The 25010-nt window shown below is 59.2% G+C and overlaps 1 protein-coding gene across 1 annotated transcript; it reads left to right on the top strand.

The window, feature by feature from the left end:
• Positions 1–233: 233 nt before the first annotated feature.
• On the top strand, positions 234–8095 carry KRT8 (keratin 8). The gene is made up of 9 exons (XM_055337275.1): positions 234–662; positions 3929–4137; positions 4740–4800; positions 5281–5376; positions 5892–6056; positions 6303–6428; positions 6956–7176; positions 7309–7367; positions 7668–8095. The coding sequence occupies exons 1-9, from the start codon at positions 315–317 to the stop codon at positions 7856–7858; spliced, it is 1476 nt and encodes a 491-aa protein (XP_055193250.1). The 5' UTR covers positions 234–314; the 3' UTR covers positions 7859–8095.
• Positions 8096–25010: the final 16915 nt, after the last annotated feature.

The following is a 25010-nucleotide window of genomic DNA, read 5'->3' as shown; positions in this document are numbered from 1 at the left end:
TTTCTCTCCAGCTTTACGCTTCCAGAAGGAATCCCTGTTTCCGGAGCTGGAGCCCTGCTAGAGTGGGCTCCGGGGTGGGAGCAGCTCTCTGCTGCCCCCACCTGAGTCCGGCCTGTAGGTGGCAGGTGTCGGGTTAGGCCCAGCCCCCTCGGGGCCCAACCACTCAGGTACCAGGCGGATCCTCCCCCTTGGGCTGGGCTCTCTTTTATAAAGGGCCAACTCTTGGGTGCTCTTCCCACCTAGAAGCGGCTCCTCGCGCTCCTTCTGGAACCTCTGTCAGGTTCGGCCTCCTCGCCTCCACTCCAGCCTCCACCATGTCCATCAGGGTGACCCAGAAGTCCTACAAGGTGTCCACCTCCAGCCCCCGGGCCTTCAGCAGCCGCTCCTACACGAGCGGGCCCGGCTCCCGCATCAGCTCCTCCGCCTTCTCCCGGGTGGGCAGCAGCAGCAGCAGCTTCCGGGGTGGCCTGAACAGCAGCATGAGTGTGGTCGGGGGCTACGGCGGGCCCGGGTCCGTGGGGGGCATCACGGCCGTCTCAGTGAACCAGAGCCTGCTGAACCCCCTGAAGCTGGAGGTGGACCCCAACATCCAGGCGGTGCGCACCCAGGAGAAGGAGCAGATCAAGAGCCTCAACAACAAGTTTGCCTCCTTCATCGACAAGGTGAGCCCCCCACCCCCTCCGCGGGGCGGGCAGTGCCTGGGGCTGGCGAGGGGCTCCGCCTGTGTCTTGGTGGCCCGGTCCGAGGGCACGTCTCCAGCCCCCACTGGCGATCCTGCCGGCCCCACCCACCCTGGCAGTGCTCTCCCTTCCAGCTATGACTCACTCCTCCCATGCACTTCGGTTTGGGTCGGGGCAGCTAGGGGGAGAGGGTCCCCAGCTGACCTGACCTTAAGCCTCGAGGCTTCTTCCTTCCTCACGCATGTCACCGCACCGGAGGGTTGAGCCTGCAAGAGTCCCAGCTGTTCAGCTGTGGGGTGGGGCGGGAGGGCCCTGCTCCAGGGTAACCCTTCTCCCTGGCCCTGCCCCAGGGGCTTCCCAAAGGGGCTCCTTGGCTTTTTTTTTTTTAATTTTAAAGATTTTACATATTTATTCACAAGAGACACACACAGAAAGAAGCTGAGACACAGGCAGAGCGAGAAGCAGGCTCCCTGGGGGGACCCCAGTGCGGGATCTGGGGACCCCGGGGTCACGCCCTGGGCTGAAGGCAGACGTTCGACCACCGGGCCACCAAGGTGTATTCCCTCCCCCGCCCCCTCCCTTTTTAAAAATTCAAATAGGGTTTGATAGGGTTCTGGAATCAGGAAGCAGGTGTCGACTCAGCGGGCAAATATTGATCGAGGCCTTTGGCATCCCACGTCCTGAGTGTGGGGGCACCAGGATGAGTCATCATCAGCGGCTCCCGCCCTGGGGGGCGGGGTGGGGGCCCCGAGACCCTCGGTCTGTGGGAGGCGTGGGAGGTGCTGGGCCCCGGGCCCTGAGCCCTGGGGTGGGTGGGGTCGGCGTGGGGCAGGGGGCTCCAGGAAAGCCCATCCGGGATTCAAAGTCTGCGGGCGTTGGGCACCGCGCCCAGGTTTCGTGTCCTGTTCAACTCCAGAGTTTATGGCCCCAAATAAGGCGTCTGCCGCCAACGCCCCTTGCCCACCCAGCCCGGCCCCTTGCACGCCCCGCCCGGCCCGGCCCAGCCCAGCCCTCCGACGCCGCCGGCCCAGCAGCACCCAGCAGGACCGGGTCCCTCCCCGCCCATGGGCTCCTGGGGGCCTAGTGGGAAGGGAGGCCGGCAAATCCTGGGCCAGAGCGGGGCCCTGCGAACCGGAGCCCTTGACCTTAGGGCCCGGCGGCCTCCCGGGGCCCCAGCCCCAAGTCCCCGGTGGCGGCAGGTGCGGGCCTCTCCTTGGACCGGGTAGGGTTACCTTACCAAGCCTGATTTCACCTCTAAAGTGGGCGCGATAATCCCCAAATCAAAGAGGTTTTGCTTATTGGGGCCCACAGAGTGTGCAAAGAGCTTAGTTAGCAGTGCTGGACCCGGAGTAAGCAGTCCAGCAAGGCTCAGTGTTCACATCATTTACTTTTTATGATTTGGGGGCGGGATGACCTGGGGCAGGAAAGGATTGATTAATTACGTACTTAATTAAAGATTTTTTTTATTTATTCATGAGACACACACACACACACACACACACACACACACACAGGCAGAGACACAGGCAGAGGGAGAAGCAGGCTCCATGCAGGGAGCCTGGTGCAGGACTCGATCCCAGGACCCCAGGGTCACGCCCTGGGCTGAAGGGAAACGCTCAACTGCTGAGCCACCCCGGCGTCCCCACAAAAGGATTTACAGGGAAGGATTGGTTGGATCTAGGCTGCACCCTTAAGACCGCCTTCTCTCTTTTTGGTTCCTTCGATTGAAAAAAAAGTGACGACTTTGGGTTGGCCAAGGACAATGCATTCCTGTTCTTGGAAGCAGTCTATTATTCTTTCCTTTAAAAATGTTCTTTCCGGGGCGCCTGGCTGGCTCAGCTAGTGGAGCATGTAACTCTTGATCTCGGAGTTAGGAGTTTAAGCCCCATGGTTGGGGGGTAGAGATTACTTAAAAAATACAGTCTAAAAATAGACAAATAAGTTAATAAATACATAAAACTGTTTTTTAAAAAATATTTATTTATTTGTTTGTTTATTTATTTATTTATTTGAGAGAGAGAGAGTGTGAGAGTATAAGCAGGGGCAGTGGCAGAGGGAGAAGGAGAAGCAGACTCCCCGAGGAGCAGGGAGCTGGATGCAGGCTCCATCCCAGAACCCGGAGATCATGACCCGAGCCCAAGGCAGTCACTTAACCGACCGAGCCACCCAGACGCCCCTAAATGAAACCTTTCTAATATGCCTTAGTTTCATCTTAAAATCTGGATTCCTTGAGCCCAAGGAACCCGGGACCTTTGTGTTTGGGGCAGGAGGAGAGGGCCGAGGATTCAGGCCAGAGGTGGGTGGGGGACCCCTGCCAGGCTGGAAAATCTCTGAGGGGGTGCCTCGGGGAGGGGGTGCTCAGTGTGCACCCAGATCTGCATGGTCTCTTGCCCCTTCCCTGGCTGAAAGTGCCATCTGCAGGAGGATAGGCTCCTGGAAGGGCCTGCCTGGGCTCCTCTGGGCCACTGCAGGGTTAGGGAGACCCAGGCTCAGAAAGGGGAAGCAGCTCACTGTCGGTGCAGCATGGGTTAGTAGCAGCATTTATTTAGCTGAACCTAGGTCTTCTGGCCAGTGCTCTCGGGGCCAAAGGGCTGAAGTTTCTCTGTAATCTGTAGGCGCGCCTCAAAGCCACTCCAAATAGTAATGATGAGGATAACATTTGCTATGTGCAATGAAATTTCTTTTTCAATCTTATACAAAGTGTTAATCGAAACTTGGCTATTCTTACTGATTTGTATACAGTCTAAGCAAATAAGACCTATTTGTTTTTTTTTTTTATTTTTTTTTTTATTTATTTATGATAGTCACAGAGAGAGAGAGAGAGAGAGGCAGAGACACAGGCAGAGGGAGAAGCAGGCTCCATGCACCGGGAGCCCGATGTGGGATTCAATCCCTGGTCTCCAGGATCGCGCCCTGGGCCAAAGGCAGGCGCCAAACCGCTGCGCCACCCAGGGATTCCCAAATAAGACCTATTTGTTCTGCAAATACCATTTCAACATAGCTCTCCTAGCCCATCCCTTCCATCCGTGTGCTTGCTTGTCGTCCCCCGCCCCCACGCTCCCCCCAAACACCAGCATTACAGGGGTTTCTCTATCAGGCCACTGGGGATCCTTCCAGAACAGCTCACCTGCTCTCTGGGCTCTGGAGGCCCCACCGGGAGCGGGTCAGAGGAGAAGACGATGCTGGCTTCCCCGCAGACTGCACCTGGGCCCGAAGTAGACCTTCTTGTCCCCTTTCCCCCCGTGCAGGTCAGACACCTGGAGCAGCAGAACAAAATCCTGGAGACCAAGTGGAGCCTCCTGCAGCATCAGAAAACCGCTCGGAGCAACATAGACAACATGTTTGAGAGCTACATCAACAACCTCCGGAGGCAGCTGGACACCCTGGGGCAGGAGAAGCTGAAGCTGGAAGTGGAGCTTGGCAACATGCAGGGGCTCGTGGAGGACTTCAAGAATAAGTGAGCTGCCCTCCTTCCCACCGCTGCAGCCCTGCGGCCCTGCCCTAGACCCCGTGGCCCTCTCTGCCTGGTGGGCAGCGCGGTCCTGTCCAATTAGGGCGACCGGAGGATCGGCCTTCCCAGGACAGTCTAGCCTTTACATGCTGTCCAGGCATGATTGTTAATAGCGCCCACCCTCTTTCAATCCCAGGACTGTCCAGATTTGGACAACAACTTACGTGGCAGTGCTTACATAGTAACCCTAAGGTGGGAAAGGCCTCTGTTGTATCCTTACAGCCCTGGCCCTATTTATTCCTTACCTTTGACGTCCAGCATACCCCAGAGAGTTCTGTCTGAGGTCTCCTGTCAGTTCCCGCCTCTGACCCTCTAAATGAGCCTGATCCAACGTGTGTTCATGGATTCGGAGAGGGGTTTCCTGCTACAGGCTTCCCCACTGGTTGATGATAACCCGGGGTAGGGCTGGCGGGAGCGGAAGGACCAGACCTGCCCTCCTATCCTGCATCTTCATGAACTAAATTTCCTAGATGTTTTTGCCTCCCGAAATGCTCAGGACAACCTCACCTTTGCCTTCATCCTCTGATTCTAAGTCTGTTCCTCACCAGATACGAGGATGAGATCAAATTGCGTGGAGACATGGAGAATGAATTTGTCCTCATCAAGAAGGTGAGGGAGCGCCCCTCCGTGACCAGACACAGGAGGCGGGGCTCAGAGGCTTGGACGAAGGCTTTCTGGGTTCTGTCCCTAAATATGTCCAAGTAACGGACATTTGGCTACCTGCTAGGTATACAGCATAGAGAGGCGGACAAGGACAGAGGAGGTAGTTAGGTGCGTTTTGGACAGAAGTCTGGACAGTGATGTTGGGACATGGTTAAGAAAATGGAGACGTAGAATTGGAGGTGTGGCCATGGAAAGCTTCCTGGAGGAGGAGGAGGAGGAGGAGGAGGAGGAGGGGGGGGGGAGGACTGCGGGAAACCGAGGTAAAGGTGTTTGCAACGGGGATACAGGTGTGGCGGGGCAGAGGCTGGAGGATCAGGCCACAGAGTGAGGTGGGAAAACCATTTAGTTAGAGGGTCCTGGGCCATTGAGTGCCCCTGGTTGCGGCGTGTGGGTCCTCCGCTCAGGCCCCCTTCCCCTACCACCCAGGATGTGGATGAAGCTTACATGAACAAGATAGAACTGGAGTCCCGCCTGGAAGGGCTGACCGACGAGATCAACTTCTTACGGCAGCTGTATGAAGAGGTATGTTCTCGGGGGGCTGCAGACTGAGGGGCCCCCGCCCCAGCAGACAGGGTGTCACCACTGAATGATCACAATTATCGACATAACCCAGCGTGCTCGTTCTGTATGTTTTGTCCCCCTGCATGAGGGCGAGGGAGGCTTTATTACTCCACTTCACAGAGGAGAAAACAGGCTCGGGAATGAAACAGCCTGTCCAAGGCCATCATATGGAGCCTTTGTTCTAAATCTTTGGGCTTTATAGCAAGTTCTTTAGGGGGCAGCTGAGTGGGCAAGGGCTCTACCCCTTGGGTCACTTACCTGGAGCTGCTTGGCCTTCGGCCCTTGCCTCCTTCATCTGTACCTCCCCCTGGGGTTCAGGCCTTTGACCCATCTTCCCAGCCCTAGCTCCCACCTGCTTCTCTCCTCTGCTGCTGGCCTCCCTGTCTTGTCCCCGAGGAAGTCCCTTCTGCCAAAGGAGGCTTCTTGTGCGCAAGGACAGAGCCTCACACCGGCCCCTGCCACTGCCCCCCCCCCAGGAGATCCATGAGCTGCAGTCCCAGATCTCGGACACGTCCGTGGTGCTGTCCATGGACAACAGCCGCTCACTGGACCTGGACGGCATCATCGCTGAGGTCAAGGCCCAGTACGAGGACATCGCCAACCGCAGCCGGGTGGAGGCCGAGACCATGTACCAGATCAAGGTGAAGAGTGGGGGCACTAGCTGGCCCTCCCCTCTGGCGGGCTCTGCGCTTTAGTGCAGGAGGGAGCAGGATTTCAGACTCTATCCTGCCTGCTGTGAGAGGGGCCTGCGGAGTGGGTGCTGGGGAGACCGCGGTATGGGGACCTGGAGGTCTGGAAGAAAACTGGCGGCCGTGTGTGTGCACGTGGGGAGGGGGCAGAGGTGAGGCGAGCTGGGCCCTTGCCTCACTCTCGCCTCCCACCCGCAGTACGAGGAGCTGCAGACATTGGCCGGGAAGCACGGGGATGACCTCCGTCGCACAAAGACTGAGATTTCCGAGATGAACCGGAGCATCAGCCGCCTCCAGGCTGAGATCGAGACCCTCAAAAACCAGGTATGGGCCGGGCCGGGGCTGGGAGAGGCTCCTCAGACATGACAAGGTGAGGGCAGACCATGCAGCCAGGGGTGAGGGGTCTGGGGTCAGGAAAGCAATTCTAGACCAGACTTTGAGCTTCTCAGACTGCTCCCAGGGGGCTGAAGGGTGCTGAGGAGGTCCCTGGGGCCGTGATGGGCCAGCGGGGGATGGGACAGCAGCTGCTCCAGGATGGGCCCCCGCAGGCCTGCTTTATTTGATCTCTCTTCTGCATCAGGGTGAGGTCAGCTTCTGGTGCTTTAGGGCAGCTGGAAAGTAGAGACCTGGTGCAGTCGGATGGGATGGGGCGGAGATGGTGCCCCGCGGTGTCCCAGGGGAGGAGCTGGAGCAGGGAGGTGCCCGGGAGCCGCTTAGATTTCCCTCTTCTGTTTCCTGAAGGCCACCGGTAGCATTTGCCTCGAGCTAGGTGGAGTCCGTTAGCTTAGGTTGGGGCGGGGAGGAGGCGTCCAGACTGCGCCACCCGCTTACCTGGCCCCCCGCGCCCGCAGAGGGCTGCCCTGGAGGCTGCCATCGCCGACGCCGAGCAGCGCGGGGAGCTGGCCATCAAGGACGCCAATGCCAAGGTGGCTGAGCTGGAGGCCGCCCTGCAGCGGGCCAAGCAGGACATGGCCCGGCAGCTGCGCGAGTACCAGGAGCTCATGAACGTCAAGCTGGCCCTGGACATCGAGATCGCCACCTACCGCAAGCTGCTGGAGGGCGAGGAGAGCCGGTGGGTGTGGGGGCCCCTGACCGGTGCCCCGGCCCTGGGACCCGCGGTGGGCACGGGTGGGAACGGATTCCTGTAGCCCTGGGACGAGGGCCAGGAGCCGGTTCTGAGGTCCCGTGTATCCTCCGGGGACAGGCTGGAGTCTGGGATGCAGAACATGAGCATCCATACGAAGACGACCAGCGGCTACTCCGGTGAGTGTCCTGGCCCCGGGCTGCAGGGGGGGGGGGTTCCGCAGCTCTAGCCATTCCCTCCTGTTCGGGCGGGGAGGCTGGGGCGAGGCAGCGGTCTTGTCCGAGGTCACGAGTTCCCAGCTCTGTCCTCCCCGGGCTCCCGGTTTCCCCCAACAATCCTACAGTAACGAACGGGGGCGATGCCCCGGCCCCGGGGACTACGTAGGGGATGGCAGGGAATGGGGCACGCGGGGGCGGCATGGACCCGAGGTGTGCGCGGCCTTCTGCGCTCATTCTTCGGCTGCTTCCGGTTCTGACCAGGTGGCCTGAACTTGGCCTACGGGGGCCTCACGAGCCCCGGCCTCAACTACGGCCAGAGCTCCTTCCAGTCCGGCTTTGGCCCTGGCGGTTCCTTCAGCCGCAGCAGCTCCTCCAAGGCCGTGGTTGTGAAGAAGATCGAGACTCGCGACGGGAAGCTGGTGTCTGAGTCGTCTGATGTCCTGCCCAAGTGAACGGCCAGCGCGGGCCCTCCCAGCCTCCTTGCTCTTGTGGCCCCATGACGCCTTGGGGGAAGGAGCTGTGCGGGGGAGCCTCGCCTACGAGAGACCCGCCTAAGGCTCAGCCCCGGCCCCCAGCCTACCCTTAGGGGGAGTCTACTGCCCTGGGTACCCCTTCTTGTCCATGCCCCCAACCGAAAGCCAATTCAAGTGTCTTTTCCCAAATAAAGCCGCTGCCAGTCCCGCTTGCCATATGCAGCCCTGGTCTGTGGGGTGGGGGAGACGTGGTCAGGAGGCTCCTGGGGCTCAGAAGCTGCGGGGGGTGGTGTGGTTGGGAAGTGGGGGGCACTGGGGAGGAAGGTCTGGCCTTCTCCAGGCTGTTCCCAGAGAGACTTCTTTGCCGAATGCCAGATGACACCTTCGTCGTTAATGTGCTCCTAAACACCCCACAACCGACCCTTCGAGGCGGGCAGAGCGGGTTCAGGTGCTAGTCTCAGGAGGGAGTCCACTTGCCTGTCTGCCCACCTCCCAGGGCGGCTTGCAGGGAGGGCCGGGTGAGCGGCCCAGCGAGGAAGAGGAGGCTCCGGCATTATACTCAGTGCAGTTCCCCAGCCTCTCCTCGTCCCCAGCCAAGGTAGATGGCGTTTCCTTGGTGGCCACAGATGGCTTTTTGCCATCTTCACTCATTTGCAGCTGGGGACCAAGGAGTCCCGGTTTCCTATCCCTTCAGAAGCTCAGAATCCATTGGTAGCAACTGGACGTGTCACACCCACAATTTCCAGAAACCTAGATAGCGTAGGACTTGGCATTGCTCAGTGGGCTCAAACCTGCTCCGCTGAGGGTTGTACCCGCCCTACACTGGGCCCTGCCACTCCTATTCCACCCTTTCACATGCCGTGTTTATATATATGTATTTTAAAGATTTATTTTAGAGAGAGAGAGAGAGAGAGAGAGAGAGAGAGAGAGAGCTCAAGTGGGAGGGGCAGAGGGAGGGGGAGCAACTCCAGCAGCCTCTGCACTGAGTGTGGAGCTCCCGACCCTGAAATCATGACCTGAGCTGAAACCAAGAGCCGGACGGACGCCTAACCGACTGCACCCCCCCCCCCAGGCCGCCCCTCCTGCAGTGTCTATATCCTATGTACAGCTGAGTATGTGAAGGGCGTGTCGTCCCGTGTTTGCAGGTGGAGGGTGTGCTGTGTTTGCAGGGGTGGGTACATGTTCTGTGAAGTGTGTAAAGGAGTTTGCCCATCTTTGCTGAGATGCAGCCTCCAGGTAGGCCCTAGACGGGCAGGGCCAGAGGTTCAGGACACACCTGGGTGGGGCAGGGCATCCCTGGCACGTGGCTCCGCCTGTACCACCTCGGAGTTCCGGGCAGGCACCCTGATCCCTTGGCACTGGACTAAGTGTGAGGGATTGTCCACATTAGTTCAGACTTTCCAAAGCACCAAGGGAGAATAAAAAAAAAAAAACACGCAGAGAATACCGAGGTGGGGGGCAGCGTGGTGCAGGAGGCTCGAGTTCTGGCGCCGCTGCAGGGCCTCAAGGGCCAGAGATCCTGTCCCCAGATCCTTGGCTTCCCCCCCCACCTCTGGGTTCTCTGGACACCTCCCTGGCTGCCTACGTCCACAGAGCTGCTTGCAGACTGATCCCAGGCCTTCTGCTTCCACAGCCCCTCCCAGGGCCAAGGCCCAGGGTTCTGGACTCTGTCACAATAAGGGACTTCCCTCTTTCATGATCACACTAAGCACCATTATTTAGAACACCAGTATCTCTCTAGTTTTGGCAACAGCTTGAAGTAAGAAATGCATTTTTATCACAACCTACAGACTAACCAGCCTTCTCTTCACGTGGGGCTGATTCCCTCACCGGGTCCCAGGAGGCAGCAGGGTGATGTTGGAGCCCAGAGCCGGCACAGCACCCGCTGAGAGGGACCTCCTGCCCCCTGAGGCCCCAAGTCAATATTTTAAACGGTGCCCCACCCGGTCCTCCCTGAAGCCAGCCACCTTCCTTATCGGGCCCTGCCCCTCCGTGGTGGGCATGCTGGGGGCAGCCAGGGGCCCCACCGATAGCCTCCTGATACTTCCACACCCCAGGTGTTTGCTCAGGGAAAGGCAAGAAAACTCTAGAAAGAATTCTTTTCCTTCCCCATCTTTGTTTTCCAGATTGCTGCGTGCCTACTGCATGATCAGGACGCTCAGCATCCAGGAGACGCCCAGTATGGGAGCCCGACAGCCAGTTCTCATTGAGACAACGCTGAGGAAGGATGGACGCTAACATTTCTTTTTTTTTTAATATTTTATTTATTTATTCATAGAGACAGAGAGAGAGAGAGAGAGAGAGAGAGGCAGAGACACAGGTAGAGGGAGAAGCAGGCTCCATGCAGGGAGCCCGACGTGGGACTCGATCCCGGTCTCCAGGATCACACCCCGGGCCACAGGTGGTGCTAAACCGCTGGGCCACCGGGGCTGCCCGACACTAACATTTCTTAAATACCTACTTGATCGCAGACGTGGCGCTTCGTCACATTCCAACCTTCCGAAGACCCTGTGGGGCAGACATTACAATCCCCGTTTTAGGCACGCAGACCTTGCGTAGGGTCGCATCATGTGCCGTGATGCAGGTGCTGTGCCAGGCTTGGGCTAGTGCTTTTGGGCCATGCTAGGTTTTTATCACGTGTACACGCGACCTGCACAGCTGAGAATTTTTAAGCTCGTTTTTTTGTTTTTGGGTAGATGACGCCCCCGTACACAATTCTAAGTGCAAAGGGCCTCCTTCCTCACCAGTTACCTGGTTCCTCCCCCAGAGGGTAACTGATGTTACCTGTGTCTTGTAATTCATCTCAGGTAGAGTTTCTGTATATAGCATCCCTCTGGGACGGACGTGTGTAAGGGCGTATGTTCACAAAGGGCGTGTGTGTGCGGTGTTGTATGTCATGCTTGGCGTTCACTCAACAGCTGTTCCTTTCACACCAGTATGTGTAAATGGCTGCTTTTTGCTTTTGCTTTTTCTTCTTCCCTTTTTAAAAAAATATTTTATTGGGATCCCTGGGTGGCGCAGCGGTTTGGCGCCTGCCTTTGGCCCAGGGCGCGATCCTGGAGACCCGGGATCGAATCCCATGTCGGGCTACCGGTGCATGGAGCCTGCTTCTCCCTCTGCCTGTGTCTCTGCCTCTCTCTCTCTCTCTCTGTATGACTATCGTAAATAAATAAATAAATAAAAAGATTTTGTTTATTCATGAGAGACACAGAGAGAGAGAGAGAGGCAGAGACCCAGGCAGAGGGAGAAGCAGGCTCCATGCAGGGAGCCCGATGCGGGACTCAATCCCAGGTCCCCAGGATCAGGCCCTGAGCTGAAGGCAGCACTAAACCACTGAGCCACCCAGGTGTCCCTGATTCCTGCTTTTTCAAAGCATTTTAATATTCTTTTTATGGATGAGCCACTCTGCATGTATGTACGCATGTAAGCAAGCAAGCAAGCAAGCAATGTGGGGTCTGAACTCACCGCCCTGAGATCAAGAGTCTCATGCTCTACTGACTGAGCCAGCCAGGTGCCCCGTATTAAAAACGATATTTTAATTAGGTTTTTGATATTAATTCCACTGTAAAGTGCCACAGTGTCTATAACCAATCCTCACGGTAGGTCTCTTTGATCTTCTGTTATGACAACAAAGTTGCAGTTAATAACCTTGGGTACGTGGGGTAATTCCTGGAGTTGCTGAGTCAAAGTATATGGACATTTAAATCTTTGATAGACAGTAGAAAAGACACTTGTTTTCTTTCTTTCTTTCTTTCTTTCTTTCTTTCTTTCTTTCTTTCTTTCTTTCTTTTTTTCTTTAAGATTTTATTTATTTATTCATGAGACACACACAGAGAGAGAGAGAAGCAGAGACACAGGCAGAGGGAGAAGCAGGCTCCATGCAGGGATCACGCCCTGAGCTGAAGGCAGCACTAACCCGCTGAGCCGCCCGGGTATCCCCAGAAACTTGTTTTCTTATGGGACCAAATTTTAGTTTTCTAGACAATCTATGGGTATAACAGGCCCATGTTTGACTGTTCCTGATGAATCAGCTCTCCCCCCCTCTAGGAACAAAATAATGAGTTTCCAAGAATTTGTGGGCCCCTCTTCATGCATTGTCATTTTAAGGTTTTGCTCTGCCCGCCCAGGGTGACCCGGGCTAGGATGACCCGCGGTCACCCTCGTCGGGGATGCTAACATAATAGTGTAGGGCGGCGGGAAGGGGGGAGGCTGCTGGGAATAGCAGCCCGTGAGGAGGGGAAGGGGGGCCTGGGGATGAGCAAGGCGGAACAGGGTGGGGGCACCGGGCTGCTTCTCTGCCTGTCCTGGCGGGTGGTAGCTACCTGCCCGGCTGCCCGCATCCCAGCATCCCTTCCTCCTCCTGCCAACAGGGCCCTCCCCCGCCTGGCCACTGCACGCACAGCGTCCCCCTTGTGTTTCGGGAGCTTCCCTGGGGGCTGGGCTGCAGCCTGCGGTTGGAGGGCCTGTCCTGGGGCAGGAGTGGTGGAGCCGGCAGGCCGCTCGGGCGCTCGAGAACAAAGCCTTCGTCCGTCCCTTTCTTGCTGGGGCACAAGCGGTGAAAGGCAGAGAGCGCTTACCTCCCCGTGACAGAGAACATTTCCTGCATCACAGAAGAGTCCAGTGGGGCCCGTGCTAGAGCGCACTTGGGAAAGTACAAGGCGGACTTGCTTGCTCTCCTACTTAGCAGCACGCCGCGCCGGGCACACGGAGCAGGCCCACGGCCTGGCCTGGCCCACAGTCAGGCCGGCTCCGCCTCGCCTGCGCTTCAGGGCCCCCCTCCCCGGGCCCCTCCCCGTGTTCTCGGTGAGCTGGTGGCGCGGGCTTTTCAGAGCCGGGTCCCATCCCATTTCCTCCCCCCGGGGCTCTTGCACACGCAGTTCTGTCTTCTTGGAACACGGCGCTCCCCGCGCACACCTAGGAGTTTCCACCATCCTACAGAGAGCAGCGCAGTGCCTGGGCCGCTGGAAGGGCCTCTAGACTCCACAGGCTGGGTGGGTCCGTCCTCTTTCCTTCCTTCCTTCCTTCCTTCCTTCCTTCCTTCCTTCCTTCCTTCCTTCTTCTTCTTTCTTTGTCTTCGTCTTCATCTTCTTCCTCTTCCTCCTCCTCCTCTTTTTTTTTTTTTAAAGATTTTATTTATTTATTAACGAGAGACACACACACACAGAGGCAGAGACACAGGCAGAGGGAGAAGCAGGCTCCATGCAGGGAGCCCAATGCAGGACTCGATCCCAGGACCCCGGGGTCACGACCTGGGCCAAAGGCAGTGCTAAACCGCTGAGCTCCCCCAGGGATCCCTCTTCCTCCTCCTTCTTCCTTCCTTCCTTCCTTCCTTCCTTCCTTCCTTCCTTCCTTCCTTCCTTCCTTCCTTCCTTCTTTCCTCTCTCTTTCTTTCTTCTTTCCTTCCTTTCTTTTTTAAAGATTTTATTTATTTATTTGACAGAGAGCAGACCGAGAGAGGGCGCATGCGTGGGGGCTGTGCGGGCAGAGAAGCAGGCTCCCCACTCTCCTTGGTCGGAGTCGTCGGGCTGCGCGGCTGCCAACACACCTTCTGGCCCTGCCATTTATCCTCTGGATGTTTGGGGGAGTCACGGAAGCCCAGAATGCTGAGCTGGGAAAGTTGTACTTGATCTTAGCAGCGTCACTGGAGATTTTCTCTGGTGGGGGGCAAGGGAGTGAACTGGGGGGGACAGTGCTCCAGGAAGGTGAACCTGGCGTCTCCTGATCCGGGACCGAGGCTAAGCCGGGGTGGGTGCTGGGTGAGGATCAGAAGCGTGTCCCCATGGGGCTGTGGGCTGGCAGCCCGCCTGGGGCCACTAAGGCTGCCCCAGGGCTTGAGGCTGGAGCACCCAGGAGGCCGTGAGGGGCTTCTGGGGACCCTGGCTCCTTCCCGCAGGAGCCCTCTCCCTGTCTTCCCTTGGGCACCCGCTGCCCCCAGGCCCAGAGCCCCTCGGCCCCACCCCCCACCGATGCACTTTCTTCCTCTCCTGCGGGGTCCAGGTGCCTCGCCGCACCTGCACCTGCTTCCCCGCGGGCCCTGCGAGGAAGGCTCTGTCTCACTGTCTCACTGTCTCACTGTCTCACTGTCTCACTGTCTCACTGTCTCACTGTCTCACTGTACAGGTGAGTGGGCAGGTCTGAGGCCCCGCAAGGCGAGGCCACTCTCGGCGTTGCCTGGAGAAAGAGGCCCTAAGCCTGCGGCTTTTCCCACATCATCTGACCTGCCCGGCCCCTGCCCCCGAGCCTGGGGGAGAGGTTGGCATCAGAGGAGAGAACCGAGGAGTGGGCCAGGCTGGTGGCCGGGGCACAGGAGGACTCGCCCGCCCTGGGCGCCTGGATGCGGGCTTCGGGCGCCCCCTGGAGGGCACAGCCCATCACCTCCCCACAGTCCCGCGCTCCTCCCTTCTGGATGGTTCCCTGACCCTCCCTCTACTTCCGGCTCCTGGTCTACCTGTGGGGCCCATTGCAATGGTGGGAATGTCAGCAACTTGGAGGTTTTTGTTTTTTGGGTTTGGGAGGTTAAAATTCAAATGCCAACAGGGGCCAGGCAGCTTTTCTCACTCTTTTCTCTATTTTATCTTTATCAGAAGATGGCACTGGTATAGAAACGACGTTTGGCCCTTGGCCTCATTGTAGGGACAGTAAAAGGACGTGGTGAGTGCAACGGCAAACCAGAATCACTTAGAATGCCTGGGCCCGAGGCACGCCTGCCAGGTGTTTTAGCAACCCCGCTCTGTTACCCTCTGGCTCTGCCCCTGCACCCCAGTTGAGGAGCCCAAGGGGCCGAGGGAGTGTGCCCACCCACAAAGCCTGTGTCTCCCCGTCCTGCCCAGTAGGCCCTAAGCTCACTTTGAGGAGCTGCTTGGGCTTCTTCCCTGGGTCCTACCTCCTTTGCACCTAGTCCTGGCTGGGGGATGGCGGATTTGGGGCCAGGGGGGTCTCTAGAGCTGCCCTGTCCCATCAGGCAGCCAGTAGCCACGTGTGGCCGAGAACTCTGAATGTGGCTGGTCTGAACGGAGACGTGCTGTGACTATACGACACACCAGATCTTGAAGGTGGCAGGAGAAAGGATGAATGTAAAATACAAATAATTTTAACGATTGATTACACGTTGAAATAATATTTTGCATATATTGGGTTAAATAAATAGGCTATTCAAATTAATTCGATCTGTTTCTTTTTCCTTTATGAGCGTGGCTACTGGGAAACAGGAAGTTCTATATGTGGCTTGCATTTGGGGCTCACACTATATTGCTGTTGGGTTGGCACAAACAGCCCTTGGAAGAAGAGATATCCTGGTATTCATGGAGGCTCCTGCGGGTGTGGGATGAAGTATGGGATAGAGCTGGGAGCGAAGGGGAAGGGAGCTGTGGGTCTCCTTTTTTTTTTTTTTTGAGATTTTATTTATTTATTCATGAGAGACACACACACAGAGAGGCAGAGACACAGGCAGAGAGAGAAGCAGGCTCCATGCAGGGAGCCCGATGTGGGACTCGATCCTGGGACTGCAGGGACCCAGACCAAAGATAGACACTCAACCGCTGGTCCCTGTGGGTCTCCTTTTGCACCCTTCTGTGCCTGCCCAAATATTGGGGCCTGGCCCAGGGCAGCCTCTTTACTCAGCTCCCGCCTGCTTGTAGGTAGGCAAGGTCTAGAACTTTCATCCAGAGTTTCCGGAACTTTCAACTTTGCAACAGAAATGGGAAGTCTGAGTTTTTACAGGAAATTTCCTGATTTTTAAGGGTTGACAGCTACTTCAAATGTCTAGAAAAATTCCTCTCCTGGCCAAGACCACGCAAGCCAGGGAAAACGTATCACTGGGCTCTGGTTCAAAGCAGGGAGACTGAGGTCAGAGAGACAAAGTTTGCACTGCTTTCCACAGCAAAGGAGCGCACACCACGGTGCAAGGGACTGAGGGAAGGGGACAAATGGAGCTGTAAAACCTCCAACACCAGCGTCCACCCCCAGTTGCCAGGATCTGAGAGTCCAGGATCGGTGTCAGGGGCCAGGGCAGGGGTGGGAACCCTGGGGACACAGAAAGCCTTGGCTTTTCATCTCTCCCTGAAGCCTGCTCAGCAGGTGTGGACCTCCGGACACCGGGAGGTCACTGGGGCTGGGCCGTGGCTTGAGGGGAGGTTGGATTTGAGCGACTAGAAGTACCTCAGATGCCCACTGGGGGACAGCAGAGGAGCAGGGAAGAAGCGGGTCTGCGCGCCCTTCGGAGCAGAGGACCTGGCGCTGCATCCTTCCCATCCCAGGAGCCAGACCAGGGAGGCCCCTGGGTTGCGGGGCCCACACAGGCCCACAGGGTGCTCCCGTGCAAATCAGAGGGAGCTCCCATCCTCCCGGGGGACGCGGCCCTGGGTACGGCTTGGTGAGTGGAGCTTAGGGTGCACTTAAGTCTCCATCCACCTGTGCTGTGCACACCTGACAACCCAGGGGCCAGTGCCGGGGGCGGGGAGCTGGGGGCTGCGGGCACCCAGGAGCTGAGTGGGGCAGCCCTACTCCTGCCGGGGTGTGTTGCCGGCTCCAGGGCCCTGGAAGTTTGAGTTCCCGTGGAGGGTGCCAGGCTGCCAGGGGCCGTCAGCAGGCTCCCGTCCTTCCAGCAGGTGGCGGGCTCCCGGCTCCAGCAGCCAGGCCTGGGGGTGGGGGGGCAGGACCATGCTGAGGAAGGGCCGCAGGTGAAGCTGGGCGCAGGACCCGGAGGGTGTGCACCGCAGGCGTGGTGGGGGGTGTTCTTGGCCCTGGAAGAAGGGACACCTGCCTCATGAGAACACAGCCGGCACCAGCACGGGGGGCCTGGCCCTGTGTTGTCTTGGAGGCTCAGAGAGGGAGGTCACGCGGTGTCGACCTGGGGTGTCCGTGCTCCCAGGCGGGGCTCCTGCTTTCGCAGCACTCCTTCGGGCTGGTTCTGATCATGTCACGCCCTGGCTAAACCCCTTCCTCGGCGGGGTGGGGTGGGGGGGTGGGAACCAAGCCCCTGAACCTGGCCCTCGAGGCCCTGCCTGACCTGGCTGGAGACCACCTCGCAGGCAGCCTCGCCCCCCACCGTTGCTACACCCCCTGCCTCCGCCGCAGGTTCCTGGAGCCCCCGGGTCTTCGTGGGCACCCTCCCCGCCCCTCCCCGCAGCGCGGGCCTCCCGCCCGGCCCGCCTGTCAGTCCTCCTCGGCCCCTCCGAGCCTGGGCTCCCCGACTGCCCTGCGCTGCACCGCAGGGCTCTTTCCACTGGGTTGCACCTTCCCCAAGGGAAGGTGGAGCTGGTGGGGCCACGTCTGCCCGGAATGCGTGGTGTGCCCGGGCCTGGCACAGAGCGAGTGGTCGGAAGGATCTGCTGTTTGGACGAAAGGGAGGCCTGCCCACGTCCCTCGCCCCGCCAGCCGCGGCCGTGCCGGCACAGAGGGAAAACGGCGGGGGGGGGGGGGCTGGCGTGTGCACGCGTGTGTGTGCGTGTGCTTGGGTGAGCCCGCTCGTATGTGGTGAGCACGCATGCCCAGGCCTCGGGCAGCAGCGATAAGGAGCAATTCGCAGGGGAGGTTGTGCGTGCACAGGCTCAGACAGGCGCCGACAGGCATGGGCAGACTGGATCCACCTGGAGGGACGCACTCTGAACTGGGGGGGGGGGTTTGCAGGGGGGATTTTCTTTGCAAACAGTATTTGCATTGAAGTAAGGACACCAGCATGCAGCAGCGCTCATGTCATAAGTCCCCAGCTTGGTGAGTCTTCACAAACCGCACACATCCCACGCCCAGTGCCCTGATCAGGAGAAGAGCAGGGCCAGCCCCCAAAGGCCTCGGTGGGAGCTTTTAAATGCCTGTGGCTCGACTCTCCGGCCAAGAGAGGGGGGAAGGGGGGTGCGGAGAGGAGAGAGTCTGGGGCCTTCCGACCTTTGCGTATCTCCCCCACAGGGTCTGGGCCTCCCCAGTGTTGCCTTCGGAGCTCTGCTGCTTTTGGGACCCCGGCCCGTCCTGTCCTGTCCCTCTCCTCTCCCAGCAGCCCCTGCGCCAGGCCCTTGCAGGCCCCCTCCTTGGGCAGCAGGCCCACGGCCCATGCTTCCCTGTGCCCCTCAGGTGCCAGAGGTGCCTACGGTCGGGCGTGCAAAGCAGCACTGGCCAATTCTGCTTTTCATCCTCACGCCTGGGGGGCCGCTGTGAGAGGGCCCCGCTTCTGGGGCGACCCCTCCCAGCCCTCTAGCCAGGCTTATCACGGCAGCACATAGGAACCGAGCAGGGATAGCACAGAGCCCCCCCGCCCCCCCATGTCTTGGCACTGCAAACACAGGGGTGTGCATGCAGAGACCCACACCCCCAGAGCCGGCTCTCTCAGGGCCTAGCTGGTGCGACCGTTGGGACCATGATCAACACCTACGGGTCCCGTGCAAGTCTACGTGACCGCCATGTGCAGGGCACTGTTCCTCCGGCCCTGCGTGACGCCGCGTGTCTGCGACGGGACTGCGTGGCGGGCAGGGCTCGGGCGTAGGGTGTGATGTGCTGGTAGTAGAAGCCCGGGTGGTGGCGTGTGCAGGGCCGCGTGTGTGTGGGGCCGTGAGAAAGAGCGCTGGCTGTGCGTGTGCTTGAAAGCCGGGACGTGGGGACAGCTGTCTGTGGGTGAGGGGACCGTGTAGCTCTGGGCGTGTTTGCTCACCGCAATCAGGAAGCTCCCGGTTACTGGGGGATCCGGGGTTGGGGAGGAGGGGTCAGTCTGCAGAAGGAGAAGGGGCCAGGGCTCTGCGGTCGAGGCTCTGTATGGGCTGCGCCTTCCCCCAGGGTCTGGCCAGCAGACCCCTCCGCTTAGCCCCAGCTCTGGGGTCGGCGCCCTGCCTGCTGCCTGCAGGAGCGGGCTGGGTGGAGCCCAGGCTGGGACCCAGATGCTGATGTGGCAGGCCCAGGAGGAGGGAGCGGCGGCCGGGGGCCAGGGCACCCTGCCCTGTGCTGAGCTGGCCGCTGGCGCTGGGAGCGGGCGGGGCCCCACCCGAGCAGGCCGGGGCAGGCAAGGCAGGGTCTGTCTCAGGCCAGGGAGAGGATGGAGCTGATGGGGCACGCCTGGGCCTTGCTCTGCCAAGACGGAAGGTGGACGGGCCGTGGTCTCTGCTGGGGAATTCCTTTTGTGGCGGGTGTGTGCGTGTGTGTGTGTGTGTGTGCGTGCCTGTGTGTGTGCACACACACTCCTATTGTATGTGTGTCTGATTTGCATATGTCTTCATGTGTTCTCCTCTGGCTGTAGATGTGTATCCGTGAGCCTGTGCGAGGGCCGTGGTGGTGGTGGTAGTGGTGTGTGTGTGTGACTGGCACCCAAGCATGCTTGTGCGACCGTCTCGCTTGGCTGTGTTTGTGGGAAGGCTTTGTGCCCGCATGCCTCCTGCGTGTGCCCCCTTGTTGCAAAGCCTGCACGGCTTCTGTATGTCAGGTTTCTGGAAGACACCTGTGTGAGTCAGTGCAAGCTTCCTCCGAGGCCTGTGTGTATGCACACGTGTGCCCGTGTGTGTATGTGATTCAGTCTGGTTCTAGGTGCAGGCGGCAGAGGGGCAATGGTTGGCAGTGGCCTGTCCGGGGGCGCTGGGTGGGGAGTAGAGGGGTCTGGGCTTCCTGGGTTGGGGTTTGGCCAGGCCCTGGAACCAGTTTGCTTCTGCAACAAATCCACATGCCATTCCTGCTCCCCCATCACCCGCGTTCTAGGGGTTTGCACAGTGTGTGCACAGCGGCCTACAAACCATTTACCACTCTGTGTAACGGCGCCACTCACTGTATATGTGTTTCCCCTAAGTGCCGTGTGTGTAGCACGTGAAATGTGCATGTGTAAGTGTGACACATACTCCTGTGTGTCTACGTGCAACACCCCCCCCCAACATCAGGCACGTGCATTCGTGTGCATGGGACAGTCACTGTGCATGTGTGCGTGGGTCCCAGGAAGTGCATGGAGCTCGCGGACAGTGTGCCTCCTCGGCCCTCTCCCTGCTGGGGCCCCGGCGCATGCATTCTGTTGCCTCCTCCGAGGCCCCCATGTCCTGACACTCAGCTGGGACGAGGAAGCCTGGGTGACGTTGAGGACTGGGCCTTTCTGGGGTCAGTGATTTCCCCCCATGTTTGCTATCGCAGAAAGGGGCCAAGTGGAGGCTGCCGCCAGCTCGGGTGTTCGAGGAGCAGCCACCTCCAGGCGGGAGAGCATCTGTTTTAAAGCGAGACAAGAGGGCAGCCCGGGGGGCTCAGCGGTTTAGCGCTGCCTTGGGCCCAGGGCCTGATCCTGGAGTCCCAGGATCGAGTCCCGCGTCGGGCTCCCTGCATGGGGCCTGCTTCTCCCTCTGCCTGTGTCTCTGCCTCTCTCTCTCTCTCTCTCTCTGTGTCTCTCATAAATAAATAAAATCTTAAAAAAACAAAACAGACAAGACCTGGGGTTAAATTCAGACTCTCGAAAGCTATACGTGTGACTTGCTAATGCCTCAGTTTCTCCTCTGCTTATTTTTGGAGTTGCTGTGAGAAGCAATGGATGAGATGAACATACAGCCCCTAGCACAGGGCTTGGCACCCAGTCATGTTTGGACTCGGGTCCTTTTCTGTTCAAGGGATGGCTTTAAGATCACTGTGAGATGTTGCAGGTAAGGCCCAGGGGTTGGAGGGGTGCCTGGAGCCCCAGGCGCAGGGTAGCACCTGGTCTCTGACCCGCAGGGGCCCTGCAGTGCGGAGATGGGCAGAGCCTGAGCTGGAGAACTCTCCAAATGGAGCCCCTGACAGAGGGTTCTGGGCCTTTCTGAGCCCAGGCCTTGAAACTGTCTCTGAAGAGAAGCAGGGAGGTGGCGTCCAGGAAGCATTTGGAGGGTATGGGGGTGGTGATGCAGAGCAGAGATGATCTTGAAACGGGGGGCCAGAATGACACCCCAAGTGGACCAACATGCACACTTAAAAAAAAAGGCCGGAGTGCATTAGCTGGACCTGCAAATATCCAGGAGAGGGAGCCGCAGAGACGCTTCCAGAAGGCTAGGACCAGCTTCCCATGCAGAGGGATGGAAGTCCCCGCCACCCCAAACACAGAGACTGGGATCCCCCAGGGAAATGGACACCAGCCTGGTCCCCTCCAAGCTGCCCCTCCACCCTCCTGCCCTCCCTCCCTGCTGAGTCAGGCTGTCCCAGCGCAGCGGGCGGGTCTGGGCTGGAAGCAACTGGCAGCCGGCCAGCCCGGGCGGGGGCGGGGTGGGGGGTGAGTCACCCGAAGGCCCCAGGCCGCCGTGGGAGCGCGGGGCCCAGCCAATCGGTGGCCGCCACCCGGCCTGGTGCCCTGGCCCCGCCCCGCCGCGCCCCGCTTCCCAGGCCCGGGAGGGGGGCCCTGACCCGCACCCACCCTGAGGTCCGGGCTTCCCAGGCCCCAGGGGAGCCCTGACCCGCACCCACCCCGTGGTCCAGGCTCCCAGGGAGGAGAGCTCCCTGCCGGGTGGGCTGCCCTGCCCGGGGCCTGCCCGCTGTGCTGTGCCCCTGGCTGCTGAGGGGCAGGGGGGCCCTGCAGGGAGGGGGGGTGTCTCTGCAGGGCACTCAGCACCCCGGGAAGGGGCCAGACTGCCGGCGTTTCCCGGCTGAGGGGCCGAGCTGGCTGCACACCGGCATTTCCTGAACCGAGTTCCCGGCCCTCAGTCGGGCACGCTGGTGTCTTCAGAAAGTGCAGGCACCTTCTCTGGAGGGTCCTGGTTCCTAAGGCTCTGGTGACACCAGCTCCTGAGCCTGGCCTGGCCGGGCCCCGGCCTGGGCACAGAGGCGCCTGCGGGCCTGCAGAGACCCACCCGGGCAGACGCCCGGACCCGCACGGCTGGGCCTGCAGATGCCATGCCCGGAGCCTCGCAGGTGCATGTGACACGCTCACAGACCTTTGCAGGGAGAGGCAAGCGTCCCCGCTCGGTGCCTCACCAGTTATCTAACTGGGTAGTTATCCAATCTCTCCGTTTCCTTATCTGTAAAATGGAGACAGCCAGGATGCCCTCCTTAAAGGTTGTTGGGGGAATTAAAGGCAGGAACAGCTGGAAAGTGCCTGGAACACTGTACTAATTGCATACAGGGCAGCTGCGATGATCGCCCGGCCCCACAGGGTATGTCCATACAAACGCACTCGTGGGCACACACCAAAGCACACAGACACGCCAGACCCCAGACATCAATACGCACACAAGGACCAGGTGTGTTTGCACACGGATGCACAGACACAAACAGCACCCCCAAGGAAAACAGCAACCCCCACAACAACCATAAAAGCAAGTTTTACTGCTCTGGGTGTGATGGGAACAGTCAGCCCAGCTGGGTGGGGGGCGGAGGCCTCCGCGTCGGGCGGCGCCCGCTCTGCTCCAGCTCCCACTCAGCCCCAGGGAGAGGACGCTTTCATTCTCCCAACACGCCCCTCTCTGCCCCCCCTAGAGCAGTCACCCCATCCTTTTTCCACTGTCGTCTGAAACCAAACCCCACCTTTTCGTCACAGCCTGAGTCCCAGGGTGGGGCCCCCAAGGACTTGGGATCTGTGTGGTTGGTGGTTGGTGGTCGGGCTCTACGATGGCCTGGCTCTCTGGGGTGGGCCTGGGGGTTGTCAGGGGTGGCGCCGTCCCCACACTTCTCTGGGCCGGTGGATTCTGGGGGGTCGTGGTTGTGGGGATTTGGCTGCTGGGCCCGGGAAGCAGCCAGCGGGGACCACCTGCAGCCGGGGAGATCCCCCTGGGACCTGGACAGATTCAGACAGCCTCTCTCTACTTTTTTATTTTATTTGTATTGTGGCAAGAACTCCTCCCTGGCTTCAACCCCCATCCCTGGGGACATTGGAAAATGGGTCTTTTTTTTTTTTTTAAGATTTTATTTATTTATCCATGAGAGACACACAGAGAGAGAGAAAGAGGCAGAGATACAAGCAGGCTCCATGCAGGGAGCCCGACGTGGGACTCGATCCCGGGTCTCCAGGATCAGGCCCTGGTCTGAAGCCGGCGCTAAACTGCTGAGCCACTGGGTTTGCCTGGAAAATGGGTTTTTAGTCTCAGGAAAGGCTAAAAGGAATCCCTGGCCCCAGCTTGGGAGGGGGGATCCTTTTGTGTGGAGCCATGGCCCCACCAGCCTGGTTCCCCACCTAGTGCTTTGCCACTGCCCTGGAGTTCTCCTCGTTAACACGTTTGGATACTGGATCACTCCAGGACCACAGGCCGTCAGAGCTGGCAGGGACCCCCAACGTTACTGAGTCGCAACCTGAGATGGAAGGTCCCACGTCTGAGTTTGCACAGTGATTCTGTAGAAGTAGCAGCGGATGGAACTCAGGGCTCCTGCCTCCTCATCCAGAGGAGCCCCATTCCTCAGTGCTCCCGTCGCCCCTACCCCTCGTGTCCATTTTCACAGTGAGCAGGTCTGAGCCGCTCCCCTGGGCCCCTGGTCCTAGGAGCTGGGGTTGGAGACTGGAGGAGTGAGGGCCCTGGAACTGGGCCTGATGGGGGAGGAGGGTGTCAGATCCAGGGACCAGGGGGCACGTGCCACAAATGGGACCCGAACACACCTGCCGGACTGGAAGGGTCTCAGCCTCTGGGAGGTTTATCATGCAGGTGCCTGGAGGAGGATTTTGGAGGATAAGAGGGACATGGACAGGTCTGGGGGGGGGGGTCTCCAGACGGGGCCGTTGGAGGTGGTGCTGGGCGTCTTGAGGGAAGATGGATGAGGCTTGTTCTAGCCACTTTAAGGAGGAAAGGTACTGCTTCCACTCTGGGGACTAGATTTTGGGGATTGGCTACGAGTGACCAGGTACCTCTCTGCTTCAAATGGTTGGCACGACTTAAAATGGCCAAAGAAAGGCCTGAATGTCTTACCCAGGCCTGGACCTGGGTGTAATGCCCTATAGTGTAACCTTCAGGGCAGGGACACTGGCCACTCTGGGGGCTTGGTCTCGCTGGGGGAGCTGGGAGGGGGGCAGGAGACGACAGGCCCAGCAACGCCTTGCCAACCTCCACACCCCTGTTCCAGAAGAAGCCAGTCCCAGCCTCTCAGAGGCCAGCTGGCCCTCGAGTGTGTGGCCCTGCCCCGCCGATGGGTCCTCAGAGGACTGAGAAAGCCTCTCAGATGCCCAGGTGTTCACCAGACCCCTTCCTTTCCTGCTCGCAGATTTCCTGCCCCCTTCTGCCCCCGGGGCCTGGATGAGCCAGAAGGGTGGGGCTCTCAGTTGGCAAGACCCTATTTTGCTGGCTGGGAGTTTTTCAGGGTGCTAATTAAAAGGAGCCACCCAGAGAGAATGACTTCACTTGTTCACACACACACCCTTCTGCCCTGCCCTCCCTTCTGCCCCCATTCGCACGCCCAGCCAAGGCAGGGGCGGCGGGCAGAGGAGCCCAGCGGCGAAAGCATGGGCGGGGAGTGTGCGTAGATGTCAACAAGCAAACTGCAGGCTCAGAGCATTTTTGACATTTTTTTTTTGAGAGTCAAATGTTGCAGTCACTGCGTTTCTCGGTGGTTCCCCTCCCAGCTGAACTGAATGGGAAGGGATCTAGGTGTCGCTCAGAGGCCCCGAAATAGCCCCACGGAGCAGGGGACACCCCTGCTCGACCTCAATCCAGCCGCTGCAGACCCTCCTTGGTGGCTTCGTCCCCCGTGGCCTGAGGACTCAGCTGGCCGGAGAGGCCTTGGCGACTCTGCCCTTCGTATCTGCTGAGGTTCTCCCCACTTCTTCACGATTCTCCGTGTTCCCTGAATTCTTCCAACAGTGATACCACTGCCCCTTCTGTGGCCGGGCTGCAGGATGGGGGTGTGGTGGCGAGGTGGGCACTGGTGCAGATCCAGTGGTATCTGGGGGGACGGGTGTTGCCCAGAGCGCAGAGCTGCCAAATATTTCTGCTTTGGTGCTTGCTACAGCCCTCCCTGAGCCCTTGGTCTTGGCTAATTGGGGGCGGGAGGTGAGGTTCCAGGTTCCTTTTTTTTTTTTTTTAAAGATTTTATTTACTTATTCATGTGAGATGCACAGAGAGAGGCAGGGACGCAGGCAGAGGGAGAAGCAGACTCCCTGCGGGGATCAGGATGCTGGATTTGATCCCAGGACCCCGGGGTTAACGCCCTGAGCTGAAGGCAGATGCTCAACTGCTGAGCCACCCAGGGGTCCCTAGTTTCCAGATTCTAGGAGGACCTGGTAGGGGACGACCCTCAGACT

Source organism: Nyctereutes procyonoides, unplaced genomic scaffold (genome assembly GCF_905146905.1).
Source record: "Nyctereutes procyonoides isolate TBG_1078 unplaced genomic scaffold, NYPRO_anot_genome, whole genome shotgun sequence".
NCBI classification, from domain to species: domain Eukaryota; kingdom Metazoa; phylum Chordata; class Mammalia; order Carnivora; family Canidae; genus Nyctereutes; species Nyctereutes procyonoides.
Note: the sequence above shows the minus strand (reverse complement) of the source record. Positions and strands in the feature narration are given on the sequence as shown.

Bases quoted from the DNA above. Each gene is read 5' to 3' on its own strand.
- KRT8 (XM_055337275.1), top strand. From the start codon at position 315: ATGTCCATCAGGGTGACCCAGAAGTCCTACAAGGTGTCCACCTCCAGC. The intron at 6,057-6,302 runs GTGAAGAGTGGG...TCCCACCCGCAG, and splicing joins AGACCATGTACCAGATCAAG to TACGAGGAGCTGCAGACATT. The intron at 6,429-6,955 runs GTATGGGCCGGG...CCGCGCCCGCAG, and splicing joins TCGAGACCCTCAAAAACCAG to AGGGCTGCCCTGGAGGCTGC.